This window comes from Vigna angularis, chromosome 7 (genome assembly GCF_016808095.1).
Source record: "Vigna angularis cultivar LongXiaoDou No.4 chromosome 7, ASM1680809v1, whole genome shotgun sequence".
Taxonomy (NCBI): domain Eukaryota; kingdom Viridiplantae; phylum Streptophyta; class Magnoliopsida; order Fabales; family Fabaceae; genus Vigna; species Vigna angularis.
The window spans coordinates 29107266-29120482 of record NC_068976.1 but is presented as its reverse complement, the minus strand read 5'-3'; the positions used below and the strand labels follow the sequence as shown (position 1 = coordinate 29120482).

Here is a 13217-nt window from a genome sequence, read left to right as displayed (position 1 = left end):
CCTTTTGGACGTTCGTCCTCAGCCTCAACCGTTGGGTCGTTTTTCAACCGTTCGGCCGTTCGTCCTCAACCGTTCGGTCATAGTGTTAGTGAACGTTCGGTCTTCATTTGAATGTTCGGTCTCAATGACGTTTGTCTTCAGCGTTCGTGCTTAGTTTCGTCCAGCGTTCGGCCCAGCAGCAAACAGCAATCGGCAAAGAGTATGGTGAGGCTTTCCTCCAGATCACTCCTCCCCTTTCAACCGCTCGTCCATCACCTCCCCTTTCTACCGCTCGTCCACCATCGGCCTTTTTTACCGCTCGTCCTGGTAATTTCCCTCCTACCGCTCGTCCTGGTCACCCGTCGTTCCTGGTCCCCAGTAATGATTCCCACAATCTTCCAACGGTCCACTTCTACCTTCCCCCACTTCACCAACCCTCCAATTATCTGTCTACCTACCAAATTCTTCCACTTTCAAACACTCCCTCAATCACAGCTGCCGACAGAGGAACTCCAATCAGAGTTGCCGACAATTCTCAATCTTCTCCCAATTTAAACACAAGACCTTCATCTCCTAAAGGGGGATCTTCTGGATTTTACTCTTCATTCATCATCCACCTCTGACCAGGGCCTTTGCCTCTCACGACGATCCCTTCATGGCACCACTGATCCCTCTCTGATCACCTTCATCCTTACACACGGCCAACACCTCATGACCATGGCCTAGGGACGCTGTCTCCCTCTGCTACTCTTGTCCGCAACCACCTAACCACACTTCCCTTTCACTCCCAATTCCTTACCTCCTCCAACATCCATCTCTTCATCCCTACGCCCACTGTTACTAGTAACTGCCCATCCTCCATATTCACCCACTACCACAGCCATCTTGACACGGCCAAGCACCCATCCTCCATATTCACACACAGCCAACATCATCACCTTCATCTCCAACACATCTCGCGGCCATCACCCTCACCCGTAACCATCCCAACTTGACTTCCATCACCCAAACATCAAGCCCCAACAACTCATGACCGCGACATAGGGGCACTGGCTCCCTCTCATCCGTAATATCCCAACCATATTTCCATTTTTTTACCTCCAACACCTTATACCGAGGACATCCATCATTCATCTCTTACCAAACCCACCACCCAAAAGCATCATCATCCTGCCTCCACCGAAAGAACCCTTGATCATCCTCACCCCATTGAACTTAACAAAAACCAGTTTCCAGCACCCAAACACAAGTTCGACAGTGGCGGCCACGCGATGATGGTGGAGAGAGCTCGACGGAGAGCGAGGACCCTGACTCGGTGACAGCAGCAGCTGGCGCGCGACCGGCGATGACCTTGGCAGCAGAGAATGGTGGAGGTGCAAGCAACGGTGTCGCTGTCTATACTTCGCGGTGGCGGAGTTTACGCGCACCCAGGGAAGGACGCCACGATGAGTGGTGGTGCTTTCAGCACAGGCGACGTCGCCGACAACCTTCCCGGCTGGCCAAAGAGTTGTGCGACGGCGCTGGCTATGGAGCCGCCGTGGATGATGAAGAAACCCCAGCCTCCTTTGGTCCCATGCTGAAGAAGAAGAGATCTCTGAACAATGAAATGAAAGGCTCGACGTGGGCTGCTCCTTTCTTGCTGTTGAGGCGTAACTCCTATTCACACTCCCACAAATAACAAGAAAGGTACCTCGGGTCTGACAAGCAAACACCGGGACGCACCTCCAAATTTCATCTTTACACCCCTGGCAGATGCAAAAGAGTCCAATTTTTCTCCACACCTCTGGTTTTCATCTCTGCACTCCTATTCTTGTTGGTTTGTTTCTTTCGCTTTATTTTTAAGTTTTTATTTCTTTCACTGTATGTAGCCCGTGATAACTCTACTCTTGTGTATTGTATCTTATATTTTGTCGGGTTTGTTCAAAAAAAAAATATATAAAAAATAAAAATAAAATAAAAGACAAAAAGAAAAATACAAAAATAAAAGATAAATTCCAAAAATTACAAAAATATATTTCCAGGGACTGTTTGCAAAGAATGTGTTCAATGCAAGCAGACCCGTGGCAGCTTTCAGAGGTATTTACCCCAGAAATCTGCAGAGAAGCTGGTGACTCATTTGCCACGTTTTAATTCTCTAGTGCCAAATAATCAGCCACTTAACACCGTTAGTGTGTATTTAACGGAGATGACTACATTGACACAAATTTTTTCTATGTTTGAATTCAATTGACACTTTTACACCACGTGAGGACGACAATGAAACTTTTTTAAAAATGAGGATGAATTTGACACAATTCAACCAAACTGGAGACAAAGGAAGCAATTAAACCTTATAATTATTTTATCTTTATATTATATCTCAAATAAATATAAAAATACGTCACTTTATCATTATTCCAAATGTTACTTATTAAATAAAAAATATAATAGTAGGCAGCGAAATTGACAAGTATTAATATTAACTTTTTTTAGAAATAATTCTTTGCAAATTTTTATTCACATAAACTAATACGTAATATTAATATTAAGGCAATGTATTAATATTAATTTTCTGCAAATAACCTTTTACAAAAAAAATTGCAAGTGTTTTATGCAAAATGTAATTCTAAAAAAGAAAAATTCATGGATACTTTTTACAAAAATATGTCATAATAAAAGTTGCAAGTATTTTCTAGGAAACATTTTCTGTTGGTAATAAATGTTTTCTCAGTAGTGAGTTATATCATCCAACATAATGCAACGAAAGTCATTATCTTCCATTGAAATTTAAATAACAAAATAAATATCCAAGGCAACGACGGGGACTATCTTACATAAAAAATAGCAATAATTGAAATGTTATTGATTTATTCAACATCTTCTTTGTTCCTGAAAGCAAACCTTGCTTGAGTGATAATGCTCACCAAAATTCATAGTAGGCTGCTGCAGCCAAAGGTATGGAGATTTCTGTGTTTTGTTTCATCGATTGTTGGACTTGTCTGTTATGCTTTGAGCTCTTCTTTCAATCATTTATGTGGCGCTTGGAAGTGGTGGAAGATCTTTTTGTATATTGGTTTTAGTTTCTTCATCTCCCTTTCCACCTTGTTTGCAAAGGCATGGGAGTGCTCCAACTCTCCCTGTTTGGAGGCTCACACGGCCTTCTTGGTTTTGCTGATAACTTCTGTGTACTCCTTTTTCTTCGATAAACAAGTCACAGAGAAACCAGATGCATATAGTCTGGTTTCGTATGCTGCATTTGCTATCATGTCACTAGGCTTGTCAAGACTCAGTCACTTCGGATTTGAGGTCGATCTTCTATATTTTTTCAGTGGATTTCTGACAGTACAACTCATGAAAATAAAATTATGGTTAGTAATTGTTGGACGGAGTTTCAGTTATTCCCTCATCATTCTTCGTTCGGCCTTGGATGCTTCAGCCACTGGGTATGTTGGACTCCATGTCAATGATGACGTAGTCATTGAAATTGATTCACACTCACAAGGAACAAGCCGCAATTTTTCACAAGTTGGTTCACCTCAAACTATTACCACTGTTGTTGGTAATTCCCTCGTCATGCCGCAAGGCGTTGTTGTCTCTGAAGGAGTTGAGGATTCAGGATTCATGGTCACTCAAGGCAAAAATGACAGTAAAAAAAGTATAATGGCACGATTCATGGAATGTATAGAGGTGCTTAAGAAGGAGAATGAGACCCTTATCGACACAATTTCAAAGCATGTAGATGGATATCTTAAAGCTAATGTGGCCAACAAGATTCCAACGGTGGAACTCCATGCTGACAACAACTTGGTGGTTGATGCATTGCCTGCTGGAATCATCAACGACCTTCACGAAGCCGTGTGGCTGATACTGGCTGAAGGGTTTGAGGAGGATTGTTGCAGAGCATACTATACTTGCCGAAGGGAGTTTCTGAAAAAGTGTTTATGGACTTTTGGGTTGCAAATGCAAGAGCTTTGCATGGAGGACATTGATAAGATGGACAAGATTCAGAGTTGGTTAACAAAGGTTTTGTATGTAGTTGATAGTGTACTCCTTCCCAATGAAAGGACACTCTGTGGTCGCGTTTTTAAAGGGGTCTCTTCCGCTGGGGATTTTACTTTCACTGTGGTTTGTAGAGAATTGAATATTTGTTTGGTTCGCATTGCCAATCACTTGGCAACTATTCTGGAGTGTGAAAATTTTACATATTATGAGGGTGGTGAGCTTCATCCTAACATCTGTGAATTGATGTACAAATTTCGTTATGTTTGCACACAAAGGGATAATAGATCTAGGCAAGGATTAGAAGAATACACCATGTTTGATAAGGAGGGAAAGCTTTTACCGTCTGTGAATGTGGCCAGGATAATAGCAGCAGCCCTGATAGAGAGAATTTTAGAAGTGGAGTCCAAAAATTACCATAACCCTTCTCTGGGATTTGTTTTCATCATGAACAATCTGAGTTTCATACAAGTAGGAGCAAAGTTCTATCGATTGGTTCCTATTTTTAGTCAAGATTGGCTCCGGAAATTCACAACAAAATTTCAACAAAACCTCGAACTCTATCTGAAAAGCTCGTGGAATAAGATTGTGGACTTTCTGAAGTTTGATATCTGTGAATCAGAGACTAGTGTTGCGGTTGGGTTACTGAAAGACAGGATAAATTCGTTCAACGAACACTTTGATGAGATATGCAATGTTCAGTCTACTTGGTTTGTGTTTGATGAAGACTTAAGAAAACATATTGTAAAATCCATAGAAAACATGTTGTTGCCAGCATATGGAAACTTCATTGGAAGGTTGCAGAATTTTCTTGGCAAACACAGTTATAATTATATTAAGTATGGAATGTTTGACGTCCAAGATCGAGTCCGCAATCTGTTTGTTGTTATGAAGAATAAGAATCTGTTTCTGAAACAGAAGTGAAAGAAACCCAAGCGATGATTTAGAATACAAAATTTTTATTGTTGTGTTGTTGGAATATTGTTGTTCGAATATATAAGTACTAATTTTTAACCTTTAAGTAAAGTTTAAAGTTTGTTCACTGTAACTTTCTTACAATCCGTAATGTATAGAATCTGTGTTAATAAAAGTGATTTTTTCAGTCTTATATTTCTTATTGTTATTGTTAAGAACCTATATATAATTAAAAATCGTGTTTCATGATTATCTCGAGTGAACAATTGTAGCTCCAAATCATGCCAACACTACCCGTGTACATTTAAGCTTAAAACTACATAATTATTCTACTTCTCTGTTTTATATTTGCATAGCTTAAATCACCATCCAAGTTATATTCTTCGGTTTTTATTTATATGTTTTAGATTTGCACAGCTTAAATTATTTGACACGTTTAAACGGAATAATAAAATGAATTCTTCTCGCAGGTGAGTATTGATATATCGAATTAATTGGATTTGTAATAGATAACCTTTTCAGGATTTTATTGTTTTTCTGATCGCATGAGGGGATTATTACAACTAGCATTGATTGCAAAAGAAATATCCAGTTTTAAGTCAACACTAAGAAGATTGATGGAGTTTCCCACTTACTTCCTTTGAAATTTCTACAAAAAAATAAAATAAAGGGATTAAACCCCCATCCAAAAAAAAAAATAGCAACGGTGGTTTCGTTCCTGGAAGCAAACCCTGCTTGAGAAACAACACAGTGCTCATGCTCATCAAAATTTGGAGTTGGCTACATCAGCCAAAGGTATGGAGATTTGTGTGTTTTGCTTCATCTATCGTTGGCCTTATCTGTTACTCTTTGAGCTCCTCTTTCAATCATTTACTTGGAAATTGGACCTGGTGGAAGTTACTTCTTTACATTGTTTTCAGTTTTTTAATCTCCCTTTCCACCTTGTTTGCAAAGACATGGGAATACTCCAACTCTCGCTGTTTGGAAGCTCACACAGCATTCTCTGTTTTGCTTATCACTTCTGTATACTCCTTTTTCCTTGATAAAGATCTGAAAGAGAAAGCAGATGCCTATAGTCTGCTTTCTTGTGTTGCTTTTGCTATCATGTCTCTAGGCTTGTCTAGGCTCAGTCAGTTAGGATTTGAGGTTGATCTCCTGTATTTTTTCTGTGCACTTCTGACGGTACAACTCATGAAAATAAAACTGTGGCTAGTCACTGTTGGAGGAGTTTTCAGTTACTCCCTCCTCGTTCTTCGTTCCAATTTGGATCCTCAACCAAGAAGTGGGTATCATGGACTTCAACACCAAGATCATGTAGTGCTTGAAATTGATTCTACTTCACAACCACAAGGAACCAGTAATAGTGTTACTCAAGTGGATTCAACCCAAACAATTATGGCTAGTTCACAACCACACCCAGTCATTGATATGGTATGGCCTTCAAGAGGAACAAGGCACACTGCTTCTCAAGTAGTTTCACCTCAAGAGGGCGGTGCTGGTGGTGCCCCTCCAGAAAACATTTATGGTACCGAGGAATGCTTCATGGGTTGTATAGAGGCTCTTAAGAAGGAGAATGGGAACGTTATCAGAGCAATTTCCATGCATGTAGACAAATACCTTAAAGCTAGTGTTCTTGGTGAGGAGGAGATTTCAGTGGCAGAATTGCATGGCGACGACAACATGGTGGTGGATTCATTGTCGTCAGGAATGATCATCAAGCTTCGTGAAAGTGTAGAGAAGATGGTGTCAGATGGATTTGAGGAGGAATGCTTGCACGTGTACAGTAATTGTCGGAGGGAGTTTCTGAAAGAGAGCCTCTGGGCATTAGGGTTGCAGGATCAAGAGCTCAACGGGGAGGACATTAATGTTGGAGAATTGGAAGAGAACTTCTAACAGCAGAGAAAGATTGAAAGGAATACTTTGTATTATTAGATAAAAAGCCAATGCAGCTTTTTATATAAAGCAACATATAATTCAACAGACAAAACGAAATAACAGAGTAACAAGAAAAGTTAACGGGTAAAACCCAACAGTTTTAACAGAGTTTGACTTGATACTCAACACACCACCTCAAGTCTAACACTCACACAGAGATCTTATTCTAATTTCTTTCCTAAGCCAACAAAACCTCTCAATGTTCATAGCCTTCGTAAATGCATCAGCCAGCTGGGTTTCAGTGTTACAATACACAAGCCCGATTCTTCCTTTATTCACCAAATCTCTGAGGAAGTGATACCGTACTTCTATATGTTTACTTCTGCCGTGGCTCACCGGATTTTTGGAGAGGTTTATTGCAGACACATTATCTATCAACAGCTGTAATGGTGTTTTCGTAGGAATCATCATCTCTCTCAGCACCTCCTTCAGCCATACCGCTTGACAGGCTGCATAACTGCCTGCTATATACTCTGCTTCGCAGCTGGACAGAGCCACCACTGGTTGCTTTTTGGAACACCAAGAAATGGGAGACCCATTTAACATGAACAAGTAACCTGACGTGCTTTTTCTGTCAACACAGTCTCCACCATGGTCAGAATCTGTGAACCCAACAAGTTCCAGAAATTCCTCATCAGCTTTGCGTCTTCCAACCGGGAACAGAATGCCAAAATCTGAAGTGCCTTTTACGTACCTTAGCACCCTCTTGGCTGCAAGCATATGCGTCTTCTTTGGTTTCCTCATAAACCTGCTTATCAGCCCCACACTGAATGAGAGATCTGGTCTACTATTGCACAGAAAACGCAGTGAACCTACAATCTGTTTAAACATAGTTTCTTCAGCCTCTGCTTCATTCTCATCATTTGTCAATCTTAGATTCACCTCCAACGGACTCTTTGCTGGGTTACATTCAGACATGTTAAATCTTGCAAGCAGTTCCTTTACGTACTTCTTCTGATGCAAGATCAAACCTGCTTTAGTGTAGGTGAACTCCATACCCAAAAAATAACTCAGCTTTCCAAGGTCTGTCATTTCGAACTCCGAGTGCATCAGTTTTTTCAATTCGCTTATTTTCACTGGATTTGAGCCTGTAATGAGTAGGTCATCTACATACAGACAAATGATCAGCAACTCATCTTCCTCACCTTTCCTTACGTATACACCGTGCTCCACAACACATCTTGTGAAACCAAGTTTAAGCAAGAACGCATCTATGCGTTTGTTCCAAGCTCTAGGAGCTTGTCTCAACCCGTATAAAGCTTTCTTCAGCTTATACACATATTGTTCTTTACCTTTGCAGATGAATCCCGGTGGTTGCTGGATATACACTTCTTCCTCCAAAGGACCATGCAGGAAGGCGGACTTCACGTCTAGCTGAAACAGCGACCAACACAATGCACATGCCACTGCTATCACTAGTCGAATGGTTTCCATTCGTGCCACCGGTGCAAACACTTCAGTGAAGTCCAGTCCTTGCTTCTGGAGAAAGCCCTTTGCCACTAGTCTGGCTTTATACTTCGAAACCGATCCATCAGGCTTCAACTTCCGTTTGAACACCCATTTCACTCCAATACTTTTCTTCCCAGCAGGAAGATCAACAAGTTGCCAAGTTTGATTCTTCTCTATGGATTCGATTTCTTCCTTCATTGCGCTCTGCCACACGGGTTCCTTTAGTGCATCAGATTCGTTTATGGGCTCTGCCCCAGCCAGCAGAGCCATGTGTACCAAATCCCCTTCATCACCTATCTGTGAGTCTGAATAAACCACACAATCGCCAAACCTCTGCGGTTGTGTTCGCAGTCTTCTTGGTCTGTCAGGTTCATCACCCTGGACATGACCCCTATCTTCCATAGTCGATGTCGACTCTGCTGTGATAGGGTTATTCACATCTTCCATCACCCTGGGTTTCATTAAACTGATACTCTTTCGATTCCAGTCCCAGCATTTGTCTTCCATGATCACCACATCCCTACTCAACTTGACCCTTTCTTCAACTGGGTCGAAGAGTTTGTACGCCCCAGTTGGATGATAACCAATGAACACCATCACTTTACTTTTATCATCCAATTTCGATCGTCTCTGGTCTAGAACATGCATGTGTGCTAGTGAGCCAAATACTCTCAGGTGGCCAACTGTCGGTTTTTCTCCTGTCCACGCCTCAAGTGGAACTTTTCTTTCTAACCTCTTCGTGGGACACCTGTTAAGTATGTGAACAGTTGTGGACACTGCCTCGCCCCACAGCTTTCGTGGTAGATCCTTCCCCTTCAGCATACTTCTGGCCAAATCAAAAATCATGCGATTCCTCCTCTCTGCCAGTCCGTTATGCTGAGGAGTGTATGGGGCAGTGACTTCATGTACAATCCCATGCAACCGACAGTGATCTTCAAAAGCCACAGAGGTGTATTCTCCTCCTCCGTCTGTCCTGAGTATCTTCAGTTGATTCCCACTTTCTCTTTCGACATGTGTTTTGAATCGAACAAATGTCTCCAGTGCGTCGCTCTTTGCCTTAATCAGATACACCTAAATCATTCTACTGAACTCATCGACAAAAGAGATGAAGTATCTGTTTCCAGCAATTGTTGGCACCTCAACTGGACCACATATGTCCGAATGTACCACACCTAAGCAAGCTTTTGCTCTCATTCTCAATTCATTCTTAAACGGTTTTCTCGTTTGTTTCCCCACCATACAGTTTCCGCACACTGTTTCTGGTAAGGCAATCTCAGGCAAGCCATGGACCATTTTCTTTGCACTAAGTTGTTGCAGACTTCTAAAGTTAAGGTGGCCATATCTAAAATGCCACAGCCAACTCTCGTCATCGTTCTTTACAGCAGCCAAGCACTCGGAGTGTTCTACAGCTTCCAGACTAACCTGAAAGGTATTGTTCTTGGAGATCTTGTTTCTCAAGATCAGGTTCTTATCATTGTCAAAAAGCTCAACATTATTACTCTCCATCACCACCTTAAACCCCTTTTTGGTCAGCTGTCCAACACTCAAAAGGTTGCACTTCATATCTGGAACATACATCACACCCATGATTACAGCATGCGACCCATTCTTCCTCCGAATCATGACATCTCCCATGCCTTCAACTCTCAAAGTGCTGTCATCGCCAAACTTGACTCTACTCTTCTTTGTCTCATTAAAGTTGATTAGCCAGTCCCGATGATATGTCATATGATTCGAGCACCCTGAATCAAGATACCACATATCGCTTTGAGAGTTGGAGCTTTCACCTGAAGTAGTCACCATCAGAGTTAGAGGCTCTGAATCTGAATCTTCTTGAGCAACGTTTGCTTCTTTAACCTGAGGTCGCTTCTGTTTCCCTTCATCTGCATGACACTCTGATGCATAATGCCCATACCTGTTGCAGTTGAAACACTTTATGTTTCTTTTATCCTTCTTTGGATAACTCTTCTCTGCGTTTCCATCTTTCTCCATTGACACAGACCCATTCTCAGTCTTGTTTTTGTCAGATTTCCAATTTCCCTTTGATCGTTTCCCTTTCCATTTCTTTGAATTTTTCTTCTCATCATGTTTGAAATGGTGCACTTTTAGAGCCTGTTCGTTGTTCTTGGCTGGGTTCCACTCCATCATCCTCATTTCATGAGCTTCCAGCGAACTCTGAAGCTCTTCAATCTTCATCTTGGAGAGGTCTTTTGATTCTTCTATCGCAACTACTATGTAGTCGAACTTTCGTGGGAGTGATCTCATGATCTTCTCCATGATAACAAGATCGTTGATGACTTCCCCGCACCCTTTCATCTGATTCATAATGGTGAGTATCTTATTGAAATATTCACCAACCTTGTCACTGTCCTCCATTTGCAGTAATTCATACTGCCTTCGAAGAGTCTGAAGCTTCACTTTCTTGATCCTCTCCCCTCCTGTATGACAACGTACAAGGATTTCCCAGGCTTCTCTGGCAGTACTAACATGCTGAATCTTCTCGAAATGGGCATCATCAACACATTGATGGATGATGAAGAGAGCTTTGTTATCCTTCTTCTTGAACACAGACTTCTGCTCTTCGGTTGCACCAACACCAGGCTCACGATTACCACCTTCAATCACTTCACTCACATCTTGAAACTTGAACAACACCCTCATCTGTGTGCTCCACCTTGTCCAGTTCTTCTCCGTGAGTATTGGAAGATTTGCTGTGGAGATATCACTTCCAGCCATTCTTCAAACACCTACTCTGCAAGAACTCAATTCTTGACAGTCACCTTTTCTCTTCTTGCTTCAGCTACACACAGACACACCGCACTGTGTTATGATATTCTTGAAGCACCACAGGTCTATACACAACCTGGCTCTGGATACCAATTCTGTTGGAGAATTGGAAGAGAACTTCTAACAGCAGAGAAAGATTGAAAGGAATACTTCGTATTATTAGATAAAAAGCCAATGCAGCTTTTTATATAAAGCAACATATAATCCAACAGACAAAACGAAATAACAGAGTAACAAGAAAAGTTAACTGGTAAAACCCAACAGTTTTAACAGAGTTTGACTTGATACTCAACAATTAACAAGTCGGAGAAGAATGAGAGGCTGATAAAAGCTATGAATATAGCGGCGAGGATACTCTTTCCCAATGAAAAAAGACTCTTCAATCGTGTCTTTAGCCGCTCCATTCCCAATGGGGAGTTTAATTTCAGGGAACTTTGCACGGAATTGGCTACTAGTCTGCTGAAATCTGCCCGTGCCTTGGCAACTTGGAGCCATTTCATGCGCAACACATTGCAGGAGTTGATACAAGAGTTTGAATCATTTACAACACTCTTAAATATTGTAGTGCTCTTGATAAGGCAGAGATTGTGCATTTATGAAGCTTCGGAAAATGTATCACTCATTCCTGGTGGCGGGATTCATCCTATTACCCTTGAAGGGATGTACTATACTTATTCGGTTTACAGAAATAGGGAAATTAGGAAACTTAGCCAAGATTTAAAGGAGGGAAAGATTCCATCATCTGTGTACATAGACAAAGTGAGAATTCTGTTAAAGAGTAGTTTGGACGATAAGTCCAAAAATGGTAATAAGCTTGAAGTGATATACTACATTAAATCTCTACACCAAAGTAGGGAGAATAAACTTAGACTAGGTTTAGATGAAATGATTTCACCTGTGTGTAATTACAAGATGATAGAGCTTGTAGAGAGCAGTTTAGAAGCCAACTCGAAAAATTACAAAAACCCTTCTTTGCGTAATGTTTTCATCATGAACAACCGGCGATTCATTGAAGTAGAGACAAAACTGAATGGACTGGGACTTTCTTTTGGAGATGACTGGCTCCACAAAAACACAACAAAGCTCCAAGAAAACCTTGAGCTCTATCTAAGAAGCTCATGGAATAAGATTCTGGACCTTTTGAAGGTAGACATGAATCAACCAGAGTCTAGTGTTGTAGCCGAGTTGATGAAAGACAACCTTTATTGGTTCAACGAACACTTTGATGAGACATGCAACATTCAGTCTGCATGGTCTGTCTGTGATGAGGAGCTAAGGAGGGAACAAGTAATAAAATCCATAGAAAACATGCTGTTGCCAGCTTATGGAAGTTTCCTTGGCACATTTGAGCAACTTGTTGGGAAGCATGCTTATAAGTACATTAGGTATGGAATGTTTGAGGTTCAAGATCGACTCAACAAATTGTTTCTTTTAAGGGAGTAGATGAATCTGTTGCTGGAAGAGAAGGAATGATTAAGCGAGTTAGATTTAGAGAACAATAACTTAATTATCTCAGTTCCAAAGGATTTGTGCTCTGTATACCACTGATGTTTCAAAACAATCATAAATATGTTTCCTTTTTTATTTTGTTTCCACATTTTAGATTGGCTTGGTTCAAATTGAAGTTTGGATACATTTTCATAATTCTATGCCTGAAGAGAGGGAAATAATTCCTAAGTTTGGGAAGATTTAGTATACAGACTTAACCTATCTATGGATACTTTCTGTATTTATGTCAACTGTCATTAGTCTGCTCTGTTATGCAATGAGCTTCTTTTTCAAATACTTACCTTCATTATTACAAGTATTTTGGTACACATGAAAGTTAGGCAGACTTTTAGAAGTTTGACATCCATAAATGTCTTTGATTTATCAAATTCAAGGTCTTGAAACACATGTTGCACATATACTAAGTCCTCTCACTCTGGGTAACCATGTTACTCCAATCACCGTGGAGACAAAAGAATTGAAGTACCACGATATTACAAGAGTATTCCGACCCTCTTTAAAAACCAATGACAATTTAAAATTTATTTTGAAAAAAGAAAAAAACACAGTTAGCATGTTTGATCATGTATAAATTTCCATCATTTCATGCATTATTATTTCCTTTTCTTAGGATTTGAAAAGATCCATCACCATTTCCCTTTGAGAAGGAAATATATCCTTTCTCT

At 40.7% G+C, this 13217-nt stretch overlaps 3 protein-coding genes across 3 annotated transcripts; all 3 read left to right on the top strand.

The window, feature by feature from the left end:
- Window positions 1-2857: 2857 nt before the first annotated feature.
- On the top strand, window positions 2858-4952 carry LOC108336660 (exocyst complex component EXO70B1-like). Its single transcript, XM_017573129.2, has one exon. It carries the CDS (start codon window positions 2875-2877, stop codon window positions 4879-4881), a length of 2007 nt encoding a protein of 668 aa, XP_017428618.1. The 5' UTR covers window positions 2858-2874; the 3' UTR covers window positions 4882-4952.
- Window positions 4953-5621: 669 nt separating this feature from the next.
- On the top strand, window positions 5622-6765 carry LOC108336659 (uncharacterized). Its single transcript, XM_017573128.2, has one exon. The coding sequence runs from the start codon at window positions 5629-5631 to the stop codon at window positions 6763-6765; it is 1137 nt and encodes a 378-aa protein (XP_017428617.1). The 5' UTR covers window positions 5622-5628.
- Window positions 6766-11376: 4611 nt separating this feature from the next.
- Window positions 11377-12486, top strand: LOC108336658 (exocyst complex component EXO70B1). Its single transcript, XM_017573126.2, has one exon. The coding sequence runs from the start codon at window positions 11377-11379 to the stop codon at window positions 12484-12486; it is 1110 nt and encodes a 369-aa protein (XP_017428615.2).
- The last annotated feature ends 731 nt before the right edge of the window (window positions 12487-13217 follow it).

Excerpts from the sequence above, each read along its gene's own strand:
- LOC108336659 (XM_017573128.2), top strand. The coding sequence starts at position 5,629 with ATGCTCATCAAAATTTGGAGTTGGCTACATCAGCCAAAGGTATGGAGA.
- LOC108336658 (XM_017573126.2), top strand. The coding sequence starts at position 11,377 with ATGAATATAGCGGCGAGGATACTCTTTCCCAATGAAAAAAGACTCTTC.
- LOC108336660 (XM_017573129.2), top strand. The coding sequence starts at position 2,875 with ATGCTCACCAAAATTCATAGTAGGCTGCTGCAGCCAAAGGTATGGAGA.